Below are 25,846 nucleotides of genomic sequence, written 5' to 3'. Positions count from 1 at the left end.
CACGAGGTGACTTGACGTAGCAAACGTCTCCTAAACGTCACACTTTCAGTGTTGGTTGAGACATGACATTCATCTTTATCTGAAAACAAATGTAATGGAAGCAATAAAATTGAAAGAATTGATAGGTAGCTTACAGAAGCCAATTAGATGATTAAACATCATAAAAGAGTTATATTTAGTTCTATAAAACTGACATTACTTATATTATGTATAATTTAAGAACCTAAGATAAAAATCTCAAGCTATGCTCAAAGACTTCTAAAATAGGAAGGGTAACATATTCCCTTCCTATATTTTTTATGTCAATCTCCTGAAACTTCTGGAAAATATATTATTAGATATTTAAGCCTGATTTACACTGAATCGTTTAAAATTTAGCTAACTATCAAGCCCTACTCAGTACTAGAGAGCAGGGAGAGATGAAGTTGAATAAGAGATAGTTCCCGTCCTCGGGAAACCCACAAACCACCAGAGACAGACAGACAAACTTGAAAAACTCCACATCAAGGCAAATACTATAAATGCTACAAGTGGTACAAAGTGCTTCGGATTTGGGGGAGGGTTACTTACTACAGGGAAAACGTGCAGAGGCTCTGTGTTATGGACTAAACTGTGTCTTCTAACCCCCCAGAATCATGTGTTGAAGCCCTAAATCCCCCAGTACCTCAGGATGTGACTGTATTTGGAGATAAGGCCCTTTAAGATATGATTAAATTAAAATAAGGCCTTTAGGGTGGGCCCTAATCCAATCTGACTGGTGCCCCTATAGGAAGAGGAAGTTAGGACACAAGGAGACACACCAGGGGAAAGACCACGTGAGGACAAGGCAAGAAGGCGGAAACCTGCAAGCTAAGGAGAGAATCCTCAGAGGAAATCAAGCCTGCGACACCTTGATCTCAGATGACTAGCTTCCAAGACTGAGCAAACAAATTTCTGTTGTTGAAGTCACCCAGTCTGTAGTATTTTGCTACATAGTCCCAGCAAAGTAACATGCTCTGTAAAGGTGACATGTAAATACAGTTTGAAAAAAGAGATAGGACTTTCAACAATCGGATAAAGGTAAGGTTTAGAAACAAACAACGTTCCAAGAAGAAACAAAAATTATTTTGTTTTAGGCACAGAGGCCACAATACAGAGTATGAGCTCAGAAAAGTCAGTATACTTCTATAATAAAAGCATAGTCTGGGGGTGAGGAAGAGAAAAGGGGGGAGGGTAGGGAGTGAGGGAGGAAAAGCAGGAGGGAGGGAGGGAGCAGGAGACCCACAGACCAACAGACAGACAAGGACTGGAAAAGGGGTTGAATACTACATTCAGTATATGCAGTTTTATTTTATACATAAAAAGAGCCACCAAGGGTTTTCGGTAGAAAACTCATTCGAATTTGTATTCTAGAAAGATGGCTCTGGTTTTAGAGTTACTATGAGAAGATTCGAAAGATGAGACCTGTTTTGTTACTGTAATAGTCAAGAGGAAACCAGGGCAACTGCAATGGAGTTAAAAAGTCAGAAATACACTGAAGACGACGTGCTTGAAAATGAGAAGGAGAATAACCACGCCATCAGTTATGCAAGACTGAGGGCTGGAACAGTTACGAGCATCCAGTCGGACAGTCACAAACGCGGTGTCCTCAGCCTCCACAGACCTTCCCTTTCCATCACAACCTTGCGTGTGTGCACTGATCATTACTTTAAGAAATCAACCAATCCAAAGACTCAGCTCACTTCTGACCTTTTACCCTAGAACTTGAAAGCCCAACCTATAATCAACCTATAAAAATCCTAAATTCATTTCCTAAAGCAGGCAGTCCTTCAGAATCATCTGTGTGGTCTCTATTGTTACAGCAAGTCAAGAAGACAGCTTGCTTATCTTCTAAAAGGTTTATTTATGTGCGAGGGGAGCTTTCCCCAAAGTTTGAGGTCCATCAGTGAAGTCAAGGAAGAAGAGCCAAAGGAGGGAGCACGCTGTCCTGTCTGTTCCGGGCAGAAGGAGGACCGAGAATAACCTAAGAGCCACTGGTGAGCTCAGAAGGAAATTTCAGGACGGCAGGAAGAGAGAACAAAAACTTCCAGTAATTGGGGGAATTAAAGAAAATGGAGAAATGGAATTAACTACTCCAAGAGGCCTGGCATAGTTTGAAAGGAAAGCTGAATCTTTAACAAGACTTGTTGTTGTTGTTTTCATTTTTAACGCCAGTAAAAGGAAGAGAGGTTAATAACGGAGCAAAGTCAAGAGAAGGTGGGAAAAGAAGTCTGGTGAGAGTTCGCCATGTTAAGAGGAGCAACTGTTCTTTCTTTATGGCTAGAAATGGAAGAAAGGATGGGTGAGGGATATAAATAAAAATTATTGTGTATAAGGGTGTACAGTGGAGGGAGTTAAGATCAATGGCAAGGCCATCTACTGTGATAGAGAGGGGGGAGGGAAAGAGAGGTGGAGAGACAGTATATAACTGAAGAAATATCTGAATTTGAGGCTTTGAAGGGAAAAAACTAGCCAGAGAAGAGGAGAAAGGAAAACAGAGGGACTTTCAGTATTTGAGATCTTGAAATGATTCTGGTTGACAGAACTGATCAAGTTAAAGAATATAACTTGTTATATAGTATATAGTTAAAACAATAGCACTGCCTACGAAAGCCAGGTTTAAATTTCTGCAGAGGAGAGGGAAGAATTCTGGGGGTAAGATCAAAATTATAAAAACTTATTCAAAATAGAGCAGGGGGTCCAGATGACATGAGGACCCAGAAGTAGGTCGGCAGTGGAACTGGGGGTTCCATCTGAACAGGGTAGGTCTGACTTCTTAGAGAAAGGGGATAATAAGAGTAGGGCTCCACCCAGGTTGATAGGTGAAAAAACACCATTCTCTCTCTCTCTCTCTCTCTCTCTCTCTCTCTCTCTGCCTTATCTGTTTGGTGAGAGATGGTGAAAGACTGACCACACATGTGACCAGTCTCTCACCCTCTCTTAGAACTTGCTTGCCCAAACCTGCATACATTCCCCTCTCATCCACACGGCAGACTCAAAAGGGCAAGTTAGGTCAGTCCAATGCGAAGGGGTAGGATGACTAGAGTCAGATCTAAGGATGCTCTTTTACCCAGTTTCCCCACAAATAAGGTTGACATTTTTATGCCAACCTGAGTTATGTCTGCTTCTCAAAGGTTCGGAAGCTGGCAGAAGGAAAATGTGATATAATTAATTGGACCCCTCAAACGCCAAAAAAAGGGATGAAAAGTAGATAAACAGAAATCAATCTGAAGGAAACTATATGGAATGGGAGTTGAGTCTAAACCTTGTCAGCCACAGTGAAGTTTTACATCAGAGACCTAAAACTGAGACCTAGTTCAGGTGAAGAATATTACTAGAGATGGGAAGATTTCAAAGTATGGATTCAATGCCTTTTTTGTTTTTGGCTGCATTGGGTCTTCGTTGCTGCGTGCAGGCTTTCTCTAGTTGTGGCGAGCAGGGGCTCCTCTTCGTTGCGGTGCGTGGGCTTCTCATTGCAGTGGCTTCTCTTGTTATGGAGCACGGGCTCTAGGCGCGCGGGCTTCAGTAGTTGCGGCACGCGGGCTCTAGGGCGCGCGGGCTCAGTAGTTGTGGCTTGCGGGCCCTAGAGCGCAGGCTCCGTAGCTGTGGCACACAGGCTTAGTTCTTCCACGGCATGTGGGATCTTCCCGGACCAGGGATAGAACCTGTGTCCCCTGCACCGGCAGGTGGATTCTTAACCACTGTGCCACCAGGGAAGTCCCAGATTCAATACCTTTAAAAGGTATAATACTATTTACGATTTTTACTTTTTTGTGTGTCAGTTTGGTAAGGAATTTGTCCATTTCATACAAGGTGTCAAATGTACTGACATAAAGTTGTTCATAGTATTTTCTTATCCTTTAATATTTCTGGGATCTCTAGTAATGTTTCCTTTTTATACCATATTGTTAATTTCAGCCTTTTTTTTAAGTAGGGGTTTATCAATTTTATTAATATTTTCAAAGAAACGCCTTCGACTTTGCTAATTTTCTTTGTCTTTTTTTCTGTTAGTTATTTCCAGTTTATTTGAATTTAGTTTGCACTTCTTTTTCTAGCTTTTTGAGATGGAAGAGTAGATGGCTGGCTTTTAATGTTACCTTTGAAACAAATGCATTTAAAGCTGTACAATTCTCCCCAGGCACTACTTTGTGTCTCACGTTTTGATACTGATTCTGTTCAATATATTTTCTGATTGTGGTTGTGAGTACTTCTTTGACCTACGGATTATTTAAAAGTGTGCTGCTTATTTTCCATGCAAATTGAGAAATTTTTTATCTTTCTGTTATATATTTCTAGTTTAATTCCACCATGGAACATATACTGTATGATATCAATCCTTTGAAATCTGTTATGATTGGCTTTTTGGCTTACCACCACATGTTCTATTTTGGTAAAAGTTCCATGCATGCTTGAAAAGAATGTGCGTTCTGCAATTGTTGGAAATAATGTTCTATAAATAGCAAATAATGTTCTATAAATAGGTCAAGTTAATCACATTGTTTAAATATTCTATCAGCTTACTGATTGTTAAAAATCTGCTTGTTGGACATATATTAAGTTAACCTTAAATAACAAAATCATATCTGCATTCTAATATACATTAGGTGCAGACAAATACTGTTTGATTCCGCTTATACGAGGCACCTACAATAGCCAAATTCATAGAGTCAGAAAGTACATAGGTAGATGCCAGGAGCCTGGGGGTTGGGGGAAGGGAATAGGGAGTTGGTGTTTAATGGGGACAGAGTTTCAGTTTAGGAAGGTGAAAAATTCGGGAGATGGATGATGGTGAGAGCTGCACAACAATGTGAATGCACTTAGTGCCACTGAACTGTACGGTTAAATACGGTTTAAGTAGTATACTTTACATTATGTGACTTTTGCCACAATAAAAACAAAATTTTTTTTTCAAATCTGCTTGTTGTATTAGTGGTTGAAAGAAGGTTGTTAAATTCTCCGACTATGACTTACCTACTTCTCCTTTTTGTTCTGTCAATTTTAGCTTGATATATTTTGAAGTTATGTTGTGAGGAACATACAAATTTAGAACTGTTCTGTCTTCCTACTGAATTGATCCTTTATCATCATAAAATGCCCCCCTTTATCTCTCATAATTCTTCTTGGCATAAAGTCTGCTTTGTCTGATATTAATATACAAGAGTTTTTTTGGTCAGTATTTGTATAGTGTACCTTTTCTTTTTTTCCCATACCCTTTTATGTGATATATAACTTATGCAAACTACATATACTTTTTCTTTTTAAAAAATCTATTCCAAAAATATCTGTTTTTTAATTGGAGGAATAAGCCTATTTACACGTAATTTAATTATATTTAAGGATACCTTTCTGTTACAAATTTTCTATTCATTCCATCTGCTCTTTTTTCTTCACTTATTCCTCTGTTTTCGATTAATCAATTTTTTATTACTCCCTTTTACCTTTGGTGAAGTCTTTGTTTAAACATTTTTGTAATATTTTTAGCAATTATCTTACAGATTATAAATACTTCCTTGATTTACAGCTGACTTTTACCACTTCCTGAGCAAGACAAAAATATCAGTTTAACTCCATTTACACCTACTGGCCCTTCCACTGTTTCCAAATATTTTATTTCTACGTATGTTTAAAGCCCCACAAAACACTATTATTGTTGCTTTCAATGGTCTGAATTCAATCTTTTATATTTACTCATATATTTATGCTTCCCTGTGCTCTTCATTTTTCCCTGAGCTTTTATAGTTCACTTGGGATTACTTGTTTTCAGACTGAATAACTTTCTTTAGTATTACTGTACTGTGGGTCTACTTGTGAGAAAGTGTCACACCTTTTGTCTAAAAACATCTTTATTTTGCCTTCAATTAAAAAAACAAAAATACTTTTGCTGGGTACAGAGTTTCAGGTTGGCCATATTTTTCCTTTCTGCACTTAAAATTTAAGGATGTCATTCCTTCATGATCTGATTTCAATAATGTCTATAGGATGATCAGCCACCGATCTTACTGTTGCTCCATTGAAGGTAGTGTGGTTAATTTCCTTCAGCTGTTTTAAGATTTTTCTCTTTATAGCTGGTTTTCACACAAGTCTTCACTAAGTTGCACTTAGGTGTGGTTTTCTTCATATTAATCTCGCTTGGGGTTCACTAAGTTTCTTGTGCTTCTTGAACTTGTGGATTGCTATCTTTCATCAGTTTGGAAAACCTTTGGTCGTTATCTTTTCAAATATTGCTTTTGCTCATTCTCTCCTCCTGGAACTCCGATCACATGTACGTTAGATGAAGTGACTCAGTCCCCTATGTCTCTTAACCTGTTTTGTTCTTTCCATTCCTTTTTCCTTCTGGGCTTGTACTTTTTCCCACTGAACTATCCGTCAGTTCACTAGTTCTAGTTATTTTTGTTGTGCCTAGTTTGCTCTTAAACTCAAATCTTAATTGCAGATGATACCGTATTTCTCAGCTCCAGAATGCCAATTTGATTATTTTTTGACAGATCCCAACTTTCTGTTGATACCGTTCATCTTTCCATCCACTTTGCTAGCCTCTTCCTTTGTTTCCTGTAAACACATTTACAACAACTATAAAATCTTTGTTTGGTAACTCTTAAGTCTACATCATTGGTGGATCTGCGTCTCTTGTACCTTCCTCTTTGAACTTTTTTGTTTTGTTTTTTCACTTTTCACTTTTCACATGTCACGTAACTTTTCAGTTTATTATCAATACTGTCAACGTAACAGCCATAAGACTGTGGTTGATGTTAACTTCTCCCAGTGAGGGCCCATTCTTTCCTCTATTAGACAGGTAGGGTGAGAAGCTGCTCCCTTCAATCTAATCAGCTTACTTCTGGTGTAAAACATCTCAAAGGGGAAATCAGTTGTGTGTTTATTGCAGCTGCACCCTACTCCATCACATGGAGACTGTCTCCTAAGCACTGCAGGACGGCAGAAGACTTCACTGCATATTTCCAGCTCAACTTCCCAACCCCCCATCCCGCCCCCCCAGGCTCAGCAAACAACCTACGGGGAAAACGAGCTGTGTGTCTGAGGCCTCCCTAGGTTCCAGCTCACCATGCCAGACTATGTGACCATCAAAATTCCCAGGGTTCCTCTTTCCCCTCATAGTTTCACTTCCATAGCAAGCTTGATCCTTAGCCAGTGTCCATTCTGAGCAAACACGCTCGGGAAGGATGACTGCTAGCAATCCCATCTCCTACATGCTCCTCCATTTCTGCTATTTCAGTTCATTCACCACTCTTTGTTTTCATCGCTCTCTGAGGTCTTCAAAAATATGACTGTGCTTAAGAGTGACACAAACATTTTGAAACTTCTCCCACTGACAAGTGGCTATATATGTCTCTCCCCAACCTTGAATTTGGGTAACCTCTTTGACTTATCTGACCAATAAAGTATGGTGGATATGACAAGACACCAGTTTCTGGGCCTAGAGCCTAAGACACTGACAACTTTAACCACTTATATCTAGGAATATATATATATATGGAAGGCACTGAACTGACACTGAAGAGGGCCAACTAACCTGACCTGGTAAAAAACAATAATAAAACAGCTTCTGCTTTCATCAATTTTCTCTATTATTTGTCTGTTTCATAATATTTTATTTTATTGATTTCTACTTCTTGTTTTCTACCTTCCACTTACTTCGGGTTCATTTTGCTTTGATTTTTCCAGCTCCTTAAGGTGAAAGCTTAGATAATTGGTTTTAGACTTTTCTTCTTTTCTAATGTTTGTATTTTAAAGCTATACATTTTCCTCTGAGCACTGTCTTAGCTGCATAAATATTGATATAATGTGTTTTCATTTTTCATTCAGTTAAAAAATATTTTCTAATTCTTCTTGTGATTTCTTGGAACCATGGTTTATTTTAAAGTGTACTGTTTAATTTCTAAATATTTGGGGGAGGAGTTCTAGACATTCTATTGTTATTTATTTTTAGTTCAATTTAGAAATAGTAAAAGAACATATCCTGTATAGTTTTAATCTTTTAAAATCTATTGAGACTTGTTATATGATCTACCTTGATGAAAATTCCATGTGTACCTGAAAAGAATGTGTGTTCCTCTATTATTGAGTGCAATATTCTATAAATGTCAATTAAGTCCACTGGTTAACAGTGTTGTTCCAGATTCTAGTTTTTATTAATAGTCTGCCTACTTACAAATCAAATGCTGAGAGAGAAGTGTTTGAGACTAACTACAACTGTAGTTTTGCCTATTTATCCTTTCTGTTCTGTCAATTTTTGCTTCAAGTATTTTGAAGCTCTGTTATTGGGCTCACAGACATTTAGGATTGTCATGTCTTTTTGATAAATTGATTCTCTTGTCATTATGAAATACCTCTCAATAGCACTAGTAATATTCCCTGTTCAGAAGCCTATTTTGTTGTATATTAATACAGCCAGTCCAGTTTTCTTAATGATTAGTGTTTGCATGGCATTATCTTTTTCAATCCATTTACTTATAACCTGTGTGCTCATATATGAAGAGGATTTCTTGTGGACAGTATGTAGTTAGTAGGTCTTGCTTTCTTATCTAGCCTGATGAGCTCTACCTTCAGAGCATTTAGACCATTTATACTCAATGTAACTATTTATATGACTGAATTCAAAGTAACCATCTTGCTATTTTCTATTTGCCCAAATTTATCCTTCGTTTCCTTTTCCCATTTTTTCTTGCCTTATCTGGAACTGAATATTTTTTAGTATTTCATTTTATCTCCGCTGTTGGCTTATTAGATGTACCTGTTTCTTTTGTAGTTTTAGTGGTTGCTCTGGTCCTTAAACTACAGCGCTTTAACTTACCACAATCTAACTTCTAATAATATTACACCACTTGACATATAAGTAAGAATTTTACAACAGAAGATACCTATTTCCTCCTTCCTCTCTTTTGTGCTATTGTCACCATAGTCTAATTACAGTGAGACTGTCATGCTGAAAAAGCTAGGTGTAGGCACTCTGGTTGACAGCCCCAGCCAAGAATAGCTTTTGAATGATCCTTGTCAAAGTATCAGAAATGTGAGTAAAACTGTCTTGGACTCTTCAAACCAGCCCATCCTTCAACTGAATGCCACCAACTAACCTCAGCTGATGCTACATGGAGAAGAATAGCCACCGTCTGAGCCTGCCCTTTTCACTGACCTACAGTTTGTGAAGTACAACAAAATGGTTGTTGTTCTAAGATTACAAGTTTTTAGGTAATTTGTTACAGAGTTAGATAACCGTTAACAGACACTGGTACATGGAAGTGGGACTCCGTAATAAAAATCTTAAAATAGTGACATTGGCTTTGGGACCAGGTGGTGAGCAGAAACAGGAAGGGCCTCAAGAATGCTGTTAATGAAAGCTTAAAGGACATTAGCGAAAATGCTAACAGATGGAGAAATGACAAGCCCTCTTACACAGTGGTGGAAAAATTGCAACACTATTCCCTGCATAAAATAGAAAAGAGAAAATGTGCCCAATAAAGTGGCAGACTTGGGTAAGGAGATTGCCAGGCAGAAGGTTGAAAGTGATAGTCTCTTTTAGCCAAGTATGACATGGAATGCAAAGAGAAAGATGAGTTACAAAAGAACTCTTCCATTTTCAAGCAGAATTTAGAGCTAACAAAAGAATCGTTTCATTTTCAAGCAGAATTTAGAGGAGCCAGGACTTGCTCTTTTCAAACATAAAACATTTTCTCATCCCATTCTCCCCCGACAGAAAAGTAAGAAATAGCTTCAAAGTAAAAATCAAGTCTAGGGCTCTGCCAGTAAAGCATGGTTTTGGGATAAAAATTTCTAGAGTGTGACTGTAAAATACTGTATTGAGACTGCAAAATGATTTAAAGTTGTATCTAGTTCAGTTCTAAGACTCTTAAGAGTGTGCCTCTTAGACTCTCTTTTCTAGATAAAAGGCCTCTAGGAATCTTGAGGGTGTGCCTTTTGGACTCTTTCAAACAGAAAAGCTTCTAAGAATCTTATGGGTATCGTCTTCTAATGCCTTGACACAAAATCTGAAGTAGAAAAAAGGATATCTCGAAACAAATGTGGGTGTGACTTCTGTCTAACGGAGTGGATTATAATTTGATACACAGGAATCTCACAAAGTTTTCAAAAGAATTATGTCAGATTGGACTGAAAGGAGCAGAGAGAGAGAGCAAACTGAAAAGATGCTTCTGGACTCTCAAATTTCTACAAGCAGGAAGCAAGGCTGGAAAGACTACCCAGTTGTAAACATGAACCATTTCTTATAGAAAAAGCTGGGTGACTCAGAATTGCTAGAGTGAAGCCAGGAGCCATGGACAATCATTTCCAGGGAGTAGAAATGACCTAATAAAGAAAGGACAACATCAGAATTTCAAAATTACTATGAACCAGTGAAAGCTATGTACCTCTTGTTTCCTGGATTTTGAGTGGAAATGTTTACTTCAGATATTCTATGCCTGCTTCTCCATTATATGTTGAATAAATAACTTGTCTCTTGAGAGGAACTACAACCAGAGGAGCTTCCTGCACATCTGGACCTGACTTAAATGACAAGGTCCTGGATCTGAAGCTTGAGGGTAAAGCCACAGTGGGATGAGAATTCTGGAATTCTTGGAAGGCGTTGAGCATATTCTGAACATAGGAGGAATGTAAGATCATTTGTGGCCAGAGGGTGAACTGTGGTAGATTAAAGATGATCACAAGTTCTCTGATACCGCTTCCACTGAGAGGCCACGCCTATGTCCCATCTCACGGAAACTGGGAGGGCTCTGGCACTGCTTTGACCAACACAATATGGCAGAGGTGATGTGGGGCCAGTTTCCAGTTTTAGGCCTTCCCTTAAAGCACATTCCCCTTCCTACCTCTTGGAAAATTCTCTCTAGGAGTCCCAAGCCACAATAGTAGAAGTCTGACTACCCTGAGGCTACGCTAGAAAGATCATGTGAACACAGTCTTCTACCTTTTTCCAGGTACCACATATGTGAGTAAGATATCCTGGATCCTCCAGAGCAGCCAATCCATCTACAAATGAATACCATCCAGTGATATCAGTCAGTGCAACACGGAATAGAAAAATCAACCAGCTGAGACGCCTGGACTCCCAGCCCACGGAATCACGAGCTATACAGCACAACTGCTGTTTTAAACCACTCAGTGTTGGCGCAATTTATTATATAATAACCGATCACTGAAACAGTGATTTTTTTTTTTTTTTTTTTTTTTGGTAATTTACGTAGGTCATTTCAGGGGCCACAATGTCCTGCCTCTAACCTCTACAACCGAACTGGAAGCAGAAGCCTAAGCCTAGGTCTTATTCAGAAGTAATCTGCAAAGCTCGTTATAAGGTAAAATGGTTTCTTAGAGATAAAAAGGCCAACATTCTCAGAGATACTATAAAACAATTCTCCAAACATAATAAACTTCAACTAAGCTACTGCAATTAAAACCAACAATTTTCTTCTTACTAAGTAAGCTACTGTTCACATATAATCAAGCCAAAAGATGCACGCGCAGGTTGTCCTGTAGTTCATTTAACAAATGCTTATTTAGCCACTTTCTCGTGATTAAAACAAGACTAGAATTACAAATACAAAATTAAGACCATTTGCGGTAGTCTCAAGCAGTGATTTTAAAAAAGAACATAAAGAAATACTGGTGTATTAAGATAAATTATTAAGTACAGACCAGGTAATAGCTGTTACTAACTAAGGTGATAACATATACGTATATATATACACGCACACGTGTGTATGTGTGTGCGCGTGTGTACACTCATATCTTTTTATAAATGGAGTGCCCAGTGCCAGTGTGTTTACTGCAGCATCATAACAGCTAAAAACTGGAAACGATTTAAATATATATTTAAATATAGGAAAAGAGCTAAGAAGGGAATAGAGAAATGAAAGGAGACCTTACTTTTTTATTCTACATATTCTATACTTGACCTACGAATTAAATAGTTAAAAATGTTTTACAACAAGCATGCATCACTTGCGAAAATTCACAGTGAAAAGCACACCGTTCCAAGCTAATGTCTATGGCCATATTCTACTGTCTTTAGAGACAGAATGAGCCCTTGGTCTAAGCAGTCTAAGCACTGGAGAACAGCCAGAATTATTTCTCAGGGAGAAGCATAACCCATCAGCACATATTTCTTCAGGCCACATCTACTCACAGGTGGTAGGCAGTCTATTTAAATACTTTTCCTCCTCAGGTTCCCCAGCTTTCCTAAGAGGAAGCCAATCCTACTCCCCACCTCGCTGGCTATTAAAGCAAATGGCCCCATATCTAACCTGTAACTGAGAACACCTGCATTCTAGGTACTTGCCAGGGAGTGAGATGCTAAACTTCCTGTTACTCAGTTTTCACCGAAAGCTCCCGCAGGACTGCCATCTGTCTATCAGTCCAGCCATTCTTTACTCTCTAACCGCGTGTCTGGATTAAGAGGGACCACCCAAGAGCAGCAGCGTTCTTGGCTCTGTCCCCTTACGCTCACCTCCCCATTCACGAAGCAGAGCTGGTGTGTTTTGTGAACTGCCCTTGATGTGCAGCCACTAGCCTGCCCGGAAGGGAGGTTTAAGAGACAGGTGTGGAGAAGAGCGCTGGCAGTTACTGACTCCAAGGATGCCGCTGAGGACAGAGCTGAGTGCGCTGCACCATGACTGAAAGGATATGCTTCTCTTTGAAGTACGATTATTAGGTGTCTCCTAAAATGCTGGTGAAATTTGACTTTGTAAACACTGGAAAACACAGCTCACCTTAGGAGAGGTCTCTTTAAAGAGCGCGGAGCAAAATCTGTGAATCACCTCAAGCAACTAAAGGAGCTTTTATGAGATGCATTGTGTGTCCTACCCTTAGCCCATCTGTCCCATTTTTGTCACCCCTCTTTTTTTTTTTTTTTTTTTAACAGTATTGAGATACAATTTACATACCATGAAATTCATCTGCTGTAAGTGTACAGTTCATTGACGTTTTAGTCAATTTACAGAAGTGTGCAATAATCACTAAAACCCAATTTTAGAACAGTTCCAATACCCTCCCAAACTCCCTTGAGTCCATATACAGTCAATTCCCATGCCCACTCCCAAACCTCCTCTGATTTGCTCTATGTAGACACCTCCTACAAATGGAATCATACGATTTTTAGTCTTTTGAATTTGGCTTCTTTCACTTAGCATAATATTTTTGAGGTTCATCCATGTGTCAGCACATATCAGTATTTTCCCTTTTTTCAACTGCCAAATGGTAGTCCAATGTTTGGACATACCACATTTTGTTTATCCATTTAAAAGCTGAGGGACATTTGGGTTGTTTCTCATTTGTGTCTATTATGAATAAAGCTACTATGAACAATGGCATGCAAGTCTGTGTGGATATACGTTTTCATTTCTCTTGGGTAGATTCTGAGAAGTGGAACTGCTGGGTTATTATGGTGTAATGGTTAATTCTCTGTGTCAACTTGGCTGGGCACAGTGCCCAGATATTTGGTTAAGCTTTATTCTGGGAGAGTGTTTTTGGATGAGATTTACATTTAAATTGATGGCCTCTGAGTGAAGCAGACTGTCCTCCATAATGTGGGTGGGCCTCATCCAATTGGTTGAAGACCTGAAAAGGACAAAAGGCCAACTTCTCTGCACAAGAGGCAACTCCCCAGAAGATGGCCTTCAGACTTCATCAGCAACGTCGACTCTCCCTGGTTTTCCAGCAGATTGGCTTTGGACTCAAACTGCAACCCTTTCCTGAGTTCCCGGCCTGCAAGCCGCCCCTATCAGCTTTTGGACTCACCAAGCCTCCACAATCCTGTGAGCCAATTTCTTAAAATAACTCTCGTCCCACATACAAACACATCCTATGCGTTCTGTTTCTCTGGAGAACCTGACTAATGCATATGGTAAGTTGGTTTAATCTTTAAAGAACTGGCCAAACTGTTTACCAAGGTGGGTGTACCGTTCTACATTCCCACCAACAATGTATGAGAGTTCCTGCTTCTCCGTATCCTAGACATTAGATATCGTCTGTCTTTTTGACTTATGGGCATCCTGCTGGGTACAAAGTCGTTATCTCACTGTGTTTTAAATGTGCATTTTCCTACTAACTAATGATGCTGAGCACATTTCCAGGTGCTTATGAGTCATTTATGTCTTGTTTGATGAAATCTCTATTCAGTTCTTTTTCTCATTTTAAAATTGAGTTGTTTGTCTTATTATTGAACTGTTAAAGTGCTTTGTATGTTCTAGACACAGTCCTTTATCAGACATGATTTGAAAATATTTTCTCCGTGGCTTGTCTTTTCAGTTCCTTAACAGTGTCTTCTGAAGCACAAAAGCTTGTAATTTAATAAAGTCAGATTTATCAATTTCTTCTTTTATGTCACATGCTTTTGGTGTTATGTCTAACAACTCTTTGCCTAATCCAGGGCCATGAAATTTCTTCTGTGCTTTCTTTTACACGTTTAAGAGTTTCAGCTCTTACATTTAGGTCCATAATTAACTTCGAGTTAATTTTTGTGTATGGCTGATTTTTATGAGGAAGTTCATTTTTTTGCATAAGGATACCCAATTTCCACAGAACCATTTGTTTAAAAGAGAACCTTTTCCCTATTGAACAGTCTTAGCAGCTTTGTCAAAAGTCAATGGACCAAAAATGTAAGGTTTATTTCTGGACTCTTGATTCCACGCTACTGACTCGTATGCCCGTCCTGATGCCAAGGCCATAGTGTCTGGGTTACTGTCTCTTTATAGTGAGTTTTAAAATTGGGAAGTAACAAAGTCCTCCAACTTTGTTATTTTATTCATTTATCTTAAATTTTAGTTTACATTATACGCACTAATGAATACCATCTTAAATTCTGAGAAAAGACAGGTGTATTTATTTACGTTACACAAAAATAAAATAAATGATATTTTAAAGGTGTTTTTAAAAGAACATATTCCGCTTAAGATTTGAAAGTGACAATCACTAATGTATTCCCCTAGGAATAAATATGAAACTAAGCCTCCTCACTCCCTACACCCACATCAACAGACATTTACTGAACGCTTACGAGATGGTTCAAAGTTAGGTGCTGAAGATACAGAGATAAGTAAGACACAGTTCCCCATTTCGCACGTAAATAGAGAATGACGGTGCAGTATATTAATAGCAACAACAGAAATATGTACAAGATACAGTGGAGGTAAGGGCAAGGGATATTAACTTTAATCAGATTTGCCATCATGTAATAAGTTTGTTTCTGAAAACATGGTTTAAATTTTTTGACTTTTTTCAAAGTGAGTTTAAAAACACCACAGAGGCTAGTGTATACAAAAGCTTGGAGTAAGCAATCCTTGCATAAAATAGAGGTTCTCTCAACTAGTGAGAGCTTCTAATTTGTCCTTTGTCTTTAAGGTTAAAAAAGGAATTTACACTAATGGAAAAATACAAACAAAACAGAAGTATTTATAGTAGAAAGTGAAAGTCTCGTTTTACCTCCAATCCACCCTACTCTTCCTACCAGCGGTAACTTCTGTTAACGCTTGGTCAACTGATCGTTCAAAGCTATAGAAGATGCAGAGAGTAGGAACTCTTGAAATAAATCATCAGACAAATCTCATACCTTGCTTTAGACAGAAGCCTCAGCCTCTTTCCCACTAACCATGACATCAGAATAGCTAGCAAGACTTAAAAATTATTATTTTTCCTTCTATATCCCATCCTATGCCCTAGAAAAGGTGAAGATTAAGAAGAAAATGGACCTAAGCAGTAGACCTGAATAATATATATGTGTGCGTGTGTGTGTGTGTAAAGTTTATAGTGACAACTACTGAAAGTTGTTCTACAAGAGATTTTAATAGGTGTTCTTAAAAAAGAAAGGAAGAAAAGAAGGAAGCCGGAGGAAGGAAGGAAGGAAGGAAGGAAGAAAGGCAGGCAGGCAGGCAGGCAGGCAGTGGGCATTTCCAAAGTCAAATATATTTGGGAAATACTAGGTTAAATAAAATATCAATATTCACTGAAATGCTCTCACCTTACATAAAATTAGCTGACCACCAAACTCTTTATTCGTGGATCACTTAGTGATATCTTGAAAGCCGAGATCGTCACAAAAATATGGGAAACAAGCACTGGCTATAGTTTCCCCTTCATTATCACACTTCAGTTCATATAGCTGAACAAATGGGGATATTCAGAAATGCAGAGGGCCACATAAATTTGCTACTGGCCAAAAGACTAAAAAAAAAGTCAGCAGACCATCTTAAGATTCTATCCTTACTGTGTTAGAAAAACTGGTTTCATTTCTTTGCTGTATAATTCTTCCTTTGGCTGTTTTATACAATAAAAGAATGAAACTAGAGACAGAAGTTTGGCTCTAAAATTAAACGCACTAAAGTGTTTGTTTTTAATAATAAGTAATAATAAGGAAATACAGTCCAAGGATCCCAATAAAAATTCTATCCATTTTTAAATTTGCTTTACAAAACCAAAACAAATTGGATTAAAGGAGTTTGGGATATCAACGTAATAATTGCTGTACTGTAGAAGAACTTTTAAGGGGTTAATAAAAAACTGCTGTAAAGTTATATTTATCTATAGTGACTACCACCACCAATATCTATGCAAAAAATAATTGTCAATTTGGATCTATCTCCTTATATGTTAGACTTCAAATCAAGATGTAACTCAACAGTGAGAGCTGTTAAACTTGCCACTGAGATTGGATGGGGCCTCTATTACCAACGTGTAGTCATGAATGATAATTTTTCAATGTATCTTATTCCTGCCTTTCTGCTGAAATGTTAAATGGGTGAGAAATTTGGGAGGACTCCCTACTGAAGTGGGTCCTTATGGTAACTTAAAGAGCTGCTGCATGGCCTTGGTGGAAGCTGTTTTGAAATTCCACTTCAGTAAAAAAATAAGGAATAAATAAGTCACCGATGGAGAAAGGTCTCCACCATATACTTAAGTTTCTTGTTGCTGTTTCTTCACCACTGTTGGGAACACGAAGTGTGATAATGATCACCCATATTTACAAATGTCAAAGAGCCTCACTCCTTCTTATCTGAGCCCCAACTATTAGTTTAATGCCTGACTCAAGCTTCCTTGATGAAATCTCTCACTGCTCTCTAACTCAAGTGAAATGACTTCTCCACTAAGCCACCTGATTCTCGTTCAGGCCTCTCACATAGCCCATAATCATTCTTATGGACCTTAAGTTGCTGTTTAACTGACCAGTGTACAGATCCTGTTTGCTGAGAAGTCTGGACTCCAGGTGGTAGGACCAAAGTCACACACATCTTTGGAGAACGCACAGTACCAGGCACAATGCTGTGTATGTCGGCATTCTCTAAGTATCTGTAAGTATTTGTCCACTAATTAACATTACCATTGAGTGCTTTATGATGGCCCTAGGAATAATGATATGGGAGAAAATATAACCATTTTCCCATCATGAGAATAATAAATGGGCTTACTGGTCTCAGGAAATGTTAACAGACTATCTATAATTTAAGTAATTTAATACTAAATGTCCTTTTTCTCTATGACCAAGTAGTAAGAGGAGAGAGGGTTACACTGTTAGACACATGCTTAATAACGCACAGACGGAACACTTCAGAATCTACAAACGTAATCTACTTCATTCATTCAAACAACCCTCTACCGAAAGCCACCTGTGTGACAGGCTGTCTCAGGCACTGGGGAACTAAAAGGGAATGAGAAATATCAACAGGCACGCTGACCCCCTAAGGCAGATTCAAACAGAATCAATCTAAAAATTCCTCCATCCACCTTCATGGAAAACCATATTACACACGGCAGGGTGCATAAAAAATATTTTATCTCACTGCTTTAAGCCATGTAAATAGCTTTCGCCAGCAAACTTAAGTTATTCTAGAAACTCCTTCAGAGAGACATTGTTTCGATTCTATCCATCCCCAAACCCTTAGGTTCCCAAGTTGATGGGTGGGTACGTGGCAATGTGCTCTAAACAACACGAGCAAACTTACCCAGGGCTGTGTCTAAAGGGCAGCTCATTACCTGGATGAGGCCAGTGCTGGAATAGGTACTCCGTGTCCCCACCAATTCATCAGCAGCCACTGACACATACGGATGCTTCACAGGAGCGTAACATTTTCTCCCAAAACTTAAGGGGAAAAGGCAAAAATAGAAAACCTTTTAAAAGCCAACCACAAAAATGTATATTTAAAAAGTTGTGGGATAAAAATGAGCTGCTATATACTTTAAAAACCAGAGACAAAGCAGAAAATAAGTATCTCCCTATGCTCAGCTACAACCTCCTGAACTGAATTGAAGCAGAAATGTTGCCGTTTCAGCTAAGCAGCTTTACATCTGAGGCAACTTAAAACACACTACCAATCACGTAAGCTAAAAGTAAGGCAGTGGCATCAAAATGTACCCTTTTCTAATCAGAACCCATTTTTCAAGTGTGCTTTTCGAAGGAAGAGCGTAAGTCTTCACTAGATCAACGGGCTTTCATTTACCTCGAAATTCTCTAAACCAGCAATCGGCAGATTTTTAAATCTACACAATTAATTTGACAACAAACTTGATTGCTGGCTGCTAAATGTGAATTTTAAAACTAATATGTTAGTGCTCTGTTCTTGTTTCAAATCAAAGGGATTTCTTCTGGGATTGAAAAGTAATGAGCATGTAGCCTATCTCACGGACGAAGGAGTGATTTCTAATCTTTAAAAACAGGAGGTCCGCCTACATGATCACCTGGGACAAACTTGGCTAGTGCAACCCGGCGAGAAGGTTATAGGAGCCTGGGAATGTTTAACATCGAGAAAGGAATTACAGCTCAGTAAGATCAGAGGGAATTACACAGGAAATGTGAACAGTAACCCTTTCATATCTCCGTACCCGCTCCTACCGCCTGTGATAAATGGGGTCCTGCTGCCACCCAGCAATGCGAACACACAAGCCAACAGCAGAAGGGGACTGGGAAAGAGCCATTTTATACACACACACACACACACACACACAGCATAAACTCATACTGACATGATAAAATCATACTGCTCCAGAAAAAAGCCTGTAGCCTTTCTGATTGCCACGTAGGCACTCTATCACTGCCTTATCCAACAAGAGGCCTAAGTAAAAATCCCAAGGAAACTTGGAGAATCAGGCGGGGGTGGCGAGGATAGAAGAGTTGGCAGACTCTTCGTAAGTAGGGAAACGTGGCTTCTCTGAAGCTGACCAAACAAACAGGTCTCCGCCCTGGCTTATGTTTAAACATCTTGTTCCCTGTCAGTCTGTAGGGAAAACATTCTTTCCACAATAAATAATATGCAAACGAATCAGAAATTCTCACTCCATCCGTTATCTACTCTATGTAGTTTTTTCAGTATTGTAAGCCAGAAGCTTAGCGAATTCAACTGACTGTAAACTATTCTTTTTTTAAAGAGTTGCTTAGGGATAGTCAAGGCAAGTTAAAATATTTCTAGTTGCTAGTTAAGGAGAAGCAAGTGTGACTGTGCAGATCCTGCACTCCTTTAGAGGCCCGCTGGTTCCCATCTCAAGAAAACAAGCTACTCTCGCCACAGCTGCCTCTGGGAAAGGCGGAAATGCTCAGTTACTATAAATAGGTGAGCGTGAGATTCATTAAAAAAACAACAAACAAACAAACAACCCCGTGGTGCTCGGATGGTAAGGGCATGGTGGGGTAGTGAAATAAAATGAAGAAGAAAGTGATATCTCCAGTGGGCTAGGTCTAAAATATGGAATAGAATTTTATAGGTCACTCTGAAACAAGATTTCACTTTTTCCCTTGGTATAACCAGGATAGAGATGGTTTGCCATAGACAGTAGGTCAAGAAATAAATGAAAGTGAATACAGAGATGACAAAGCAAACCACCAATGAAAGTTAAAAGGGTTAGCATTTTAGAAGTATCCAGAAGAGGTGTTAGCATTTTAGAAGTATCCAGAAGAGGTGTTAGCTTTTTAGAACTATCCAGAAGAGGGGTTAGTTTTTTAGAACTATCCAGAAGAAGGAATAACAAAACCAAAGATTTTTTTTGTTTTGTTTTGCTCTGTTTTCAGCATGTACCCCCTCCAAAGCACACATAGCTTCCCCAGGAAACAACCTGTACCAGTAGTGATTCTGTACAGTGAGTGGCACGTCACCCAAATAGCAACTGAGATTTCAACTGTAGACTTCTGACTGGGCTTCCAAGCAACGATCAGTTCCCCATCACCGCGTGGACCACACGGAAACTCAAGGGCGCTATCTCCTCATCTGGAAGTGAGAGCTTACTTGGAAGGCCTCTTAGTCACTTTAACCCATGTCTCCTTCTGATAAGCATAAAAACTTCATACCTTCTTTGAATGTTATTTGAGATTTCAGAATAATTTAAGTATTATAACCAAAAAGAAGCCAGAACACAAGATAATTTTGATGGTTTTTTTCAAACCAGGTCCCACAGCAACAGAATTTAGTAACAAACACTTTCCTAAATAGACAGATATTAATTAATACTTGTTTACTTTTCTCTTGAAGACAAAAAGGCCAAATACATCTACAAACACTATGTACTGGTGACAATGAAATGATATTTATTGGGACCTTTGGCATATCTCTGCTTCTTGAGTTACTGTAGATGATCTTTTCAGTTCTTACATTAGGCCTGAAGAAATGCTGGCTGTACTTCAATATTTGTTCAGTGATTCAGCAGCAGGGCCCCTTTTGCTATTCTGAAGATCACAGAGCTCTGTTACAGTACTCCCTTCCATGTAATAAAGGACAGAGGAAAGCAGGTTAATTTCTCAGGACAGAGGCAATAGTAAAAGAGGCAAACTGCAGACGACCTTGACAACAGTTCCGATGATGAAAATAGTAAGAGTATCACCCAATATTTGCACATTCATACAGTGCTTCACACTGTACAAGGCACTTTACGTTAATTCCACCCCACAATTTTATTAAGTGGGTATTATTATCATTTGATTGAAACAGCATAAAGTGGCTTTTACAAGGTTCCCCAGCTAGTTGAGCAGCAGAGCTGAGATCTAAACTCTTCTGACAGCTGTCCCAGACATTAAAGCTTTCTACTTTGTCAGGAAATTTTGAAAATATCTTCATCCAAACTCTAAAATCAGAGTACACATAATAAGCAGAATCTTTTTTTCTCTCAACCCACCCAACATCACTCCTTTTCTACCAATTCCCATAAAAACAATCAGAGTTCCTATGACAGCAGCCTTTACTTCCTCAGACCAGAATGGCCAACAGCACAGTGAAAAGCATCTTTCAAAAACAAACCTGCTCACACTTAGGATTTGTATCGTGTAACTGTCCCCCAAATAAGTACATCATCACAGGCATGGACTCTGAAAATCATTAACTACTGAGGAAATGTCTGGGGTTGTCTGTTCTTCATTTAGAATGAGTCATACATGACACATACTACCTGTTCACGCCTAAAAGGTGAGCACATTCCCAGCCTTCTGGCTCAGCAGAGACACTCACTCCCAGGGCTGGGTGGGGAGGCCAACGGCACAGGAACAACAAATCTAACAGAACTAAGAGTTAACATTCTTAGCAATTAAAAAAATCATTCCGAATGTTTTATTTTTGAAGCCTTATTAAAGAATGATGGAACTACTGGCATTAGTAATTTAATGTAAATGTGAGACATAATGAAGGTGGAATTTTACTCATGTAAAGTCAATGATTTTTATTCACCTCTGAAGCTTATTATGAAGATTATGAGACAAAATTATATGAAAGATGCTAAACATCTTGCCTAGCACATAATAACTACTCAGTAAATATCAGCTGCAGTCAGTAACATTACTGAACTATTAAAAACAAAAGATATAATGCAAGGTCATATTTAAGTGAACCAGCATAACAATACATTCTATGGGGTCTTTTTGTTTTTGTTTTTTGGCCACACCGTGGCATGTGGGATCTTAGTCCCCAACCAGGGATCGAACCCACGCCCCCTGCACTGGAAATGCGGAGTCTGAACTGCTGGACTGCCAGGGAAGTCCCTCTGTGGGTTATTTTTTAACATCTAAACAAAACATAAATACCTGTTCTAGGCATACAAATATATGCATGTAAGTATTCAGAACAAGATTTGGAAGAATAAAAGGCAAAATGATGACCCAGGGACCGTGATGGTCAAAGGGAACTTTAATCCCTTTAAATCCCTTTGCTTTGTAAGGCTTTTTTAAAAAAAACAGAAGAAGGGTATTTATGTATTCCTTCTATAAATAAAATTTTTAGTAAAGCAAAGTAGAAAATAGATTTACACAAAGTATTATCTTAATAAGTTTCTTCGATTGCATAGTTGATTTCAGTATTACATGAAAAAGTTTATTTTATTTGTAGATAGAGTCAAAAAGAGGTCTAAAGCTCCTTTTCTTTATTTAGTAATACCATTCAAGCTTTATGTCACAGACTGCCTTCAATAATCTTCCTCATCTTCCTGGTCGTTACACTGAAAATACCTGCTTGTGCAAAAAGAAAACAAAAAGAACCTTCCTTACAATTTTATTAAGTTTAAAACCACTCAATGTATTTAATCAAGGTGCAAGGAGGCTTTCAATGTCCAGGAAGCCATAAATCGAAACAGTTTTACACTGAAAGATCACCTTCTCCCCTTGAATTCTGTGTGTGTTTACATTTCATAAACCACATACAGAAAGTCAAGTTGCCGATTCTTTTTAAGGCCAAAGGGGTTGCCTATTTAAAACCATCACAACAATTTCCAATGTCTTGAGGGTGGCTCTAATTAAAAACCTCTCCTCCTAGGCCCTTCCTAACTTCTAATTCTTGTCTGTACCATTTTGATTCTGGTTTTAAAATTCTAACTTTCCTTCCCGTTCACAACCATAACTTTGACTTTTTCACCCCATTCTTCTTCCTTCAGATCACCTGGATGTGAGCCTATAAACTGTGGGCAAACCAGGTCACAGAAGCTCTTATGAACTCCCTCAAAGCAGCAAATAGCAGGCCTCCTGTGGTTCACGCACCAAGGGAAGCCACAGGCCCAACGGGCCTGGACCCCTGCAATTTACAAATCCAGCTTATAAATTAAAGACCTCCGGTACTGTAAAAAGGGACAGACATTTCAACAGATGAGAGGTAGAGAAAGCAGCCTCTTCTTACTTGACCAGGAGGACATTAGGCTGAATAGAAATCTCCACCTCAAGGAGCTGTGGAGTCAGTGTTTGCGGGAAGCAGTACGATCTCTTTTAGATATAGTTATAATTCAAGAAAGCCCTTCTCTGTAAATAAACAGGTAATACTATTTGATCAAAAGTTATTTTCCTATAATTTCAAATAAAAATTCTAGATATAATGTATAGCTAGTATAGGGCAATTTCAACAACAACAACAATGTACAGCTTTATTTCTAGCAAATGAAAAGCACATGTATCAACAACTGTTTTCTCCCAGACGCTCAGCTATGGGCTCATTAATGTTAAGCTGCTATATCTGCAAACCTCAGAACAATGGCTCCTCCTGTAGCTGGCTTCCTTGATTCTAGAAGCCTCAACCTAGCACCGTGGTGACCCACCGCAGGCTAGCTGTTACCCACCTGCTCTGGGCCTCAGTTTCTGGTCTAATATTAACACTACCTGATAGGACTGTTGCAAGGATTACATAAGTTGTTATGTGTAAAGTACTAGACTGTGCCTGACACTGAGTCAAGCACTGTACGATTCTTGGCTATTTTTATTATCCTTAACGTCAGAAAGGTGTAGCTCTGGGGCCAGAATGTTAATAAGCACAGCTTACGGCAACCGCTGCAGGAATCGGTGCCTTGAGACTGCTTAGTTCTTGGCGCAAGTTCAAAGTCACCTGCGTATTCTCTCCTGTGCATTCTAATTACTGATGTCTTCCTATATGCCTCCGTGTACCTGGTGCTCTGCACGCCTGGTGACGCATCTCACTCTGGACTCTAAATATCTTGAGAACAGGGACTCTATCTACCTCGCCTTGTAGACTCAACACCTAGTGCAGTGTCTTGCATAGAGCAGCTGCTCTATAAAAACCCAACTGAGGGGCTTCCCTGGTGGCGCAGTGGTTGAGAATCTGCCTGCTAATGCAGGGGACACGGGTTCGAGCCCTGGTCTGGGAAGATCCCACATGCCGCGGAGCAACTAGGCCCGTGAGCCACAACTACTGAGCCTGCGCTCCGCAACAAGAGAGGCTGCGATAGTGAGAGGCCCGCGCACCGCGATGAAGAGTGGCCCCTGCTTGCCACAACTAGAGAGAGCCCATGCACAGAAACGAAGGCCCAACACAGCCAAAAAAAAAAAAAAAAACCGAATGAAACATAGTAAGTATTAGCCATCTATCTGTCTGCCTCACTCAAGCTCAGTTCCTGAGAACAGAGGTTACTGAATGTTGGTTTCTGCATCCCTAGAAGGGCCTACCTCACTCTGGCAGTTAATAAAAGCCTAGCACCTACTTTTTTTATCCATGTTTTGAATTTATTTTGCATTTTATTTTGACTTATTCACAGCAACTTTTTATTGACTGAAACAAAATGCATTTCTGAAATGAAACAATTCTCTTTTTTCTTTTCCCCTAGAAGCTCTTGATAAAGCAGGAAATAAAACTTTTCAATGACCTTGTAGTCCTCAAAGTGATGACTACAGAGAAAAGAAGCAATGATCTGTTTTCCACGCTGCTCTGGATGGAGCCTTTGTCGGGAATCATCCTCCAGAACCTGAGAACAAAGCCCCTCTTCAGAAAGAGTCGTCCTCTGACCGCTGTACAGATTCCACTCAGTCAGCACTGTGCCCTCGCTCTTCCACAACTGTGACAGGTTCATGATCTGAAAATGCTCTCTGCCCACCCTGCTTGTGACCATGCCCAGCTCAGCTTAGGACAAAAAGCCCGTTTGGGCGGCCTCCTACTGCTGACCTCATGAAACACAAACTCAGTGCAAGCAGCCTTTGGACCACTCAGGACCTCATCAATGAAAGATCTTCGGCGTGACCTTCAGTCTGATGCCTGGCTGAAGATCGCACAGTGGGCCTACCTCCCAGGACCCTCAATCTCAAAACATGCACACATCCCAGGGAAAAAGGCAAGAACCTTCTGGGAGTCTAGATAAATATCTTAGTTTTCTCAGGGGAAAAAATGGTGATTTCACATTCCTCTGAGTCATTCTTTTACTAGATTACTTCCAGGTGTTATGGTGGGACAGTCCACCACAACGGGTGTCACTTGCTAATGTCAGGTCGGAGCACAAATACATGAGTCACATATGATCCTTCCAATTCTCCTTACTCAAGGTGGTAAGAGAAGTGATTTATTTATCTTGACTTTCCAAGATGAAGTGAAGCTAACTTCTTTGCTTAAACAAAATAAATAAAAGTGCTGTCAGATGGAAACTCCCTTGCTACCCCTGGTGCCCTGGTCAGGCGCGGAGTTTTAAAGTGAGAAAGCATCTTGGACAGTCACCATTCTCACTGCACAGACCCCGCCTGAGGCCCAGAAGAGCTGAGACGTTTGCCATGGTCACAAAGGAAAACAGAGGACCAAAGCAAGACTAACGGTCCTCCTGCATTCTCCTCAGCCCATTTGCTTTCCACACGCCACACGGAAAGGAGTCTCTGGCCAAGAACTTCACCCTGACCCGCAATTCTCAGCTTCCCCTCACTCCCTGCATTTTGGTAGTCCAGCTACATAATTATCTGCTAAAAAAATATGAGAAATAAAGACAAGCCTTCCAGTTCAAAGTGACTTAGCCACATTACTGTTTTCTTAAAGATATTACCCCTTGCAACTGCTACAGGCTTCTTTCCTCCACACTGTTTCCAAGACAAGGCTGCGGGTCCTCTAAGAGCCGCTTCCATAAATAGTCCTCAAGTATATTCTGAAAAAAATGGGAA

The 25,846-nt window shown here is 39.4% G+C and overlaps 1 protein-coding gene across 25 annotated transcripts in view; it reads right to left on the bottom strand.

Moving 5' to 3' along the window:
• Positions 1-25,846, bottom strand: part of ZNF438 (zinc finger protein 438) — a 176,154-nt gene that overhangs the window by 83,689 nt on the left and 66,619 nt on the right. For 22 of the 25 annotated variants that reach the window (XM_068562345.1, XM_068562436.1, XM_068562376.1 and 19 more), the window contains one exon: positions 18,004-18,109. The exons of 2 other annotated variants lie outside the window; for them this stretch is intronic. In XM_068562345.1, the coding sequence (XP_068418446.1) occupies positions 18,004-18,071 (68 nt within the window). In that variant the 5' untranslated portion in view covers positions 18,072-18,109. Of the gene's footprint in view, positions 1-17,972; positions 18,110-25,846 lie in introns of those variants that run through there. One more of the 25 variants, XM_068562464.1, reaches the window with a different exon arrangement.

Source organism: Eschrichtius robustus, chromosome 1 (assembly GCF_028021215.1).
Source record: "Eschrichtius robustus isolate mEscRob2 chromosome 1, mEscRob2.pri, whole genome shotgun sequence".
Classification (NCBI taxonomy): domain Eukaryota; kingdom Metazoa; phylum Chordata; class Mammalia; order Artiodactyla; family Eschrichtiidae; genus Eschrichtius; species Eschrichtius robustus.
Note: the sequence above shows the minus strand (reverse complement) of the source record. Positions and strands in the feature narration are given on the sequence as shown.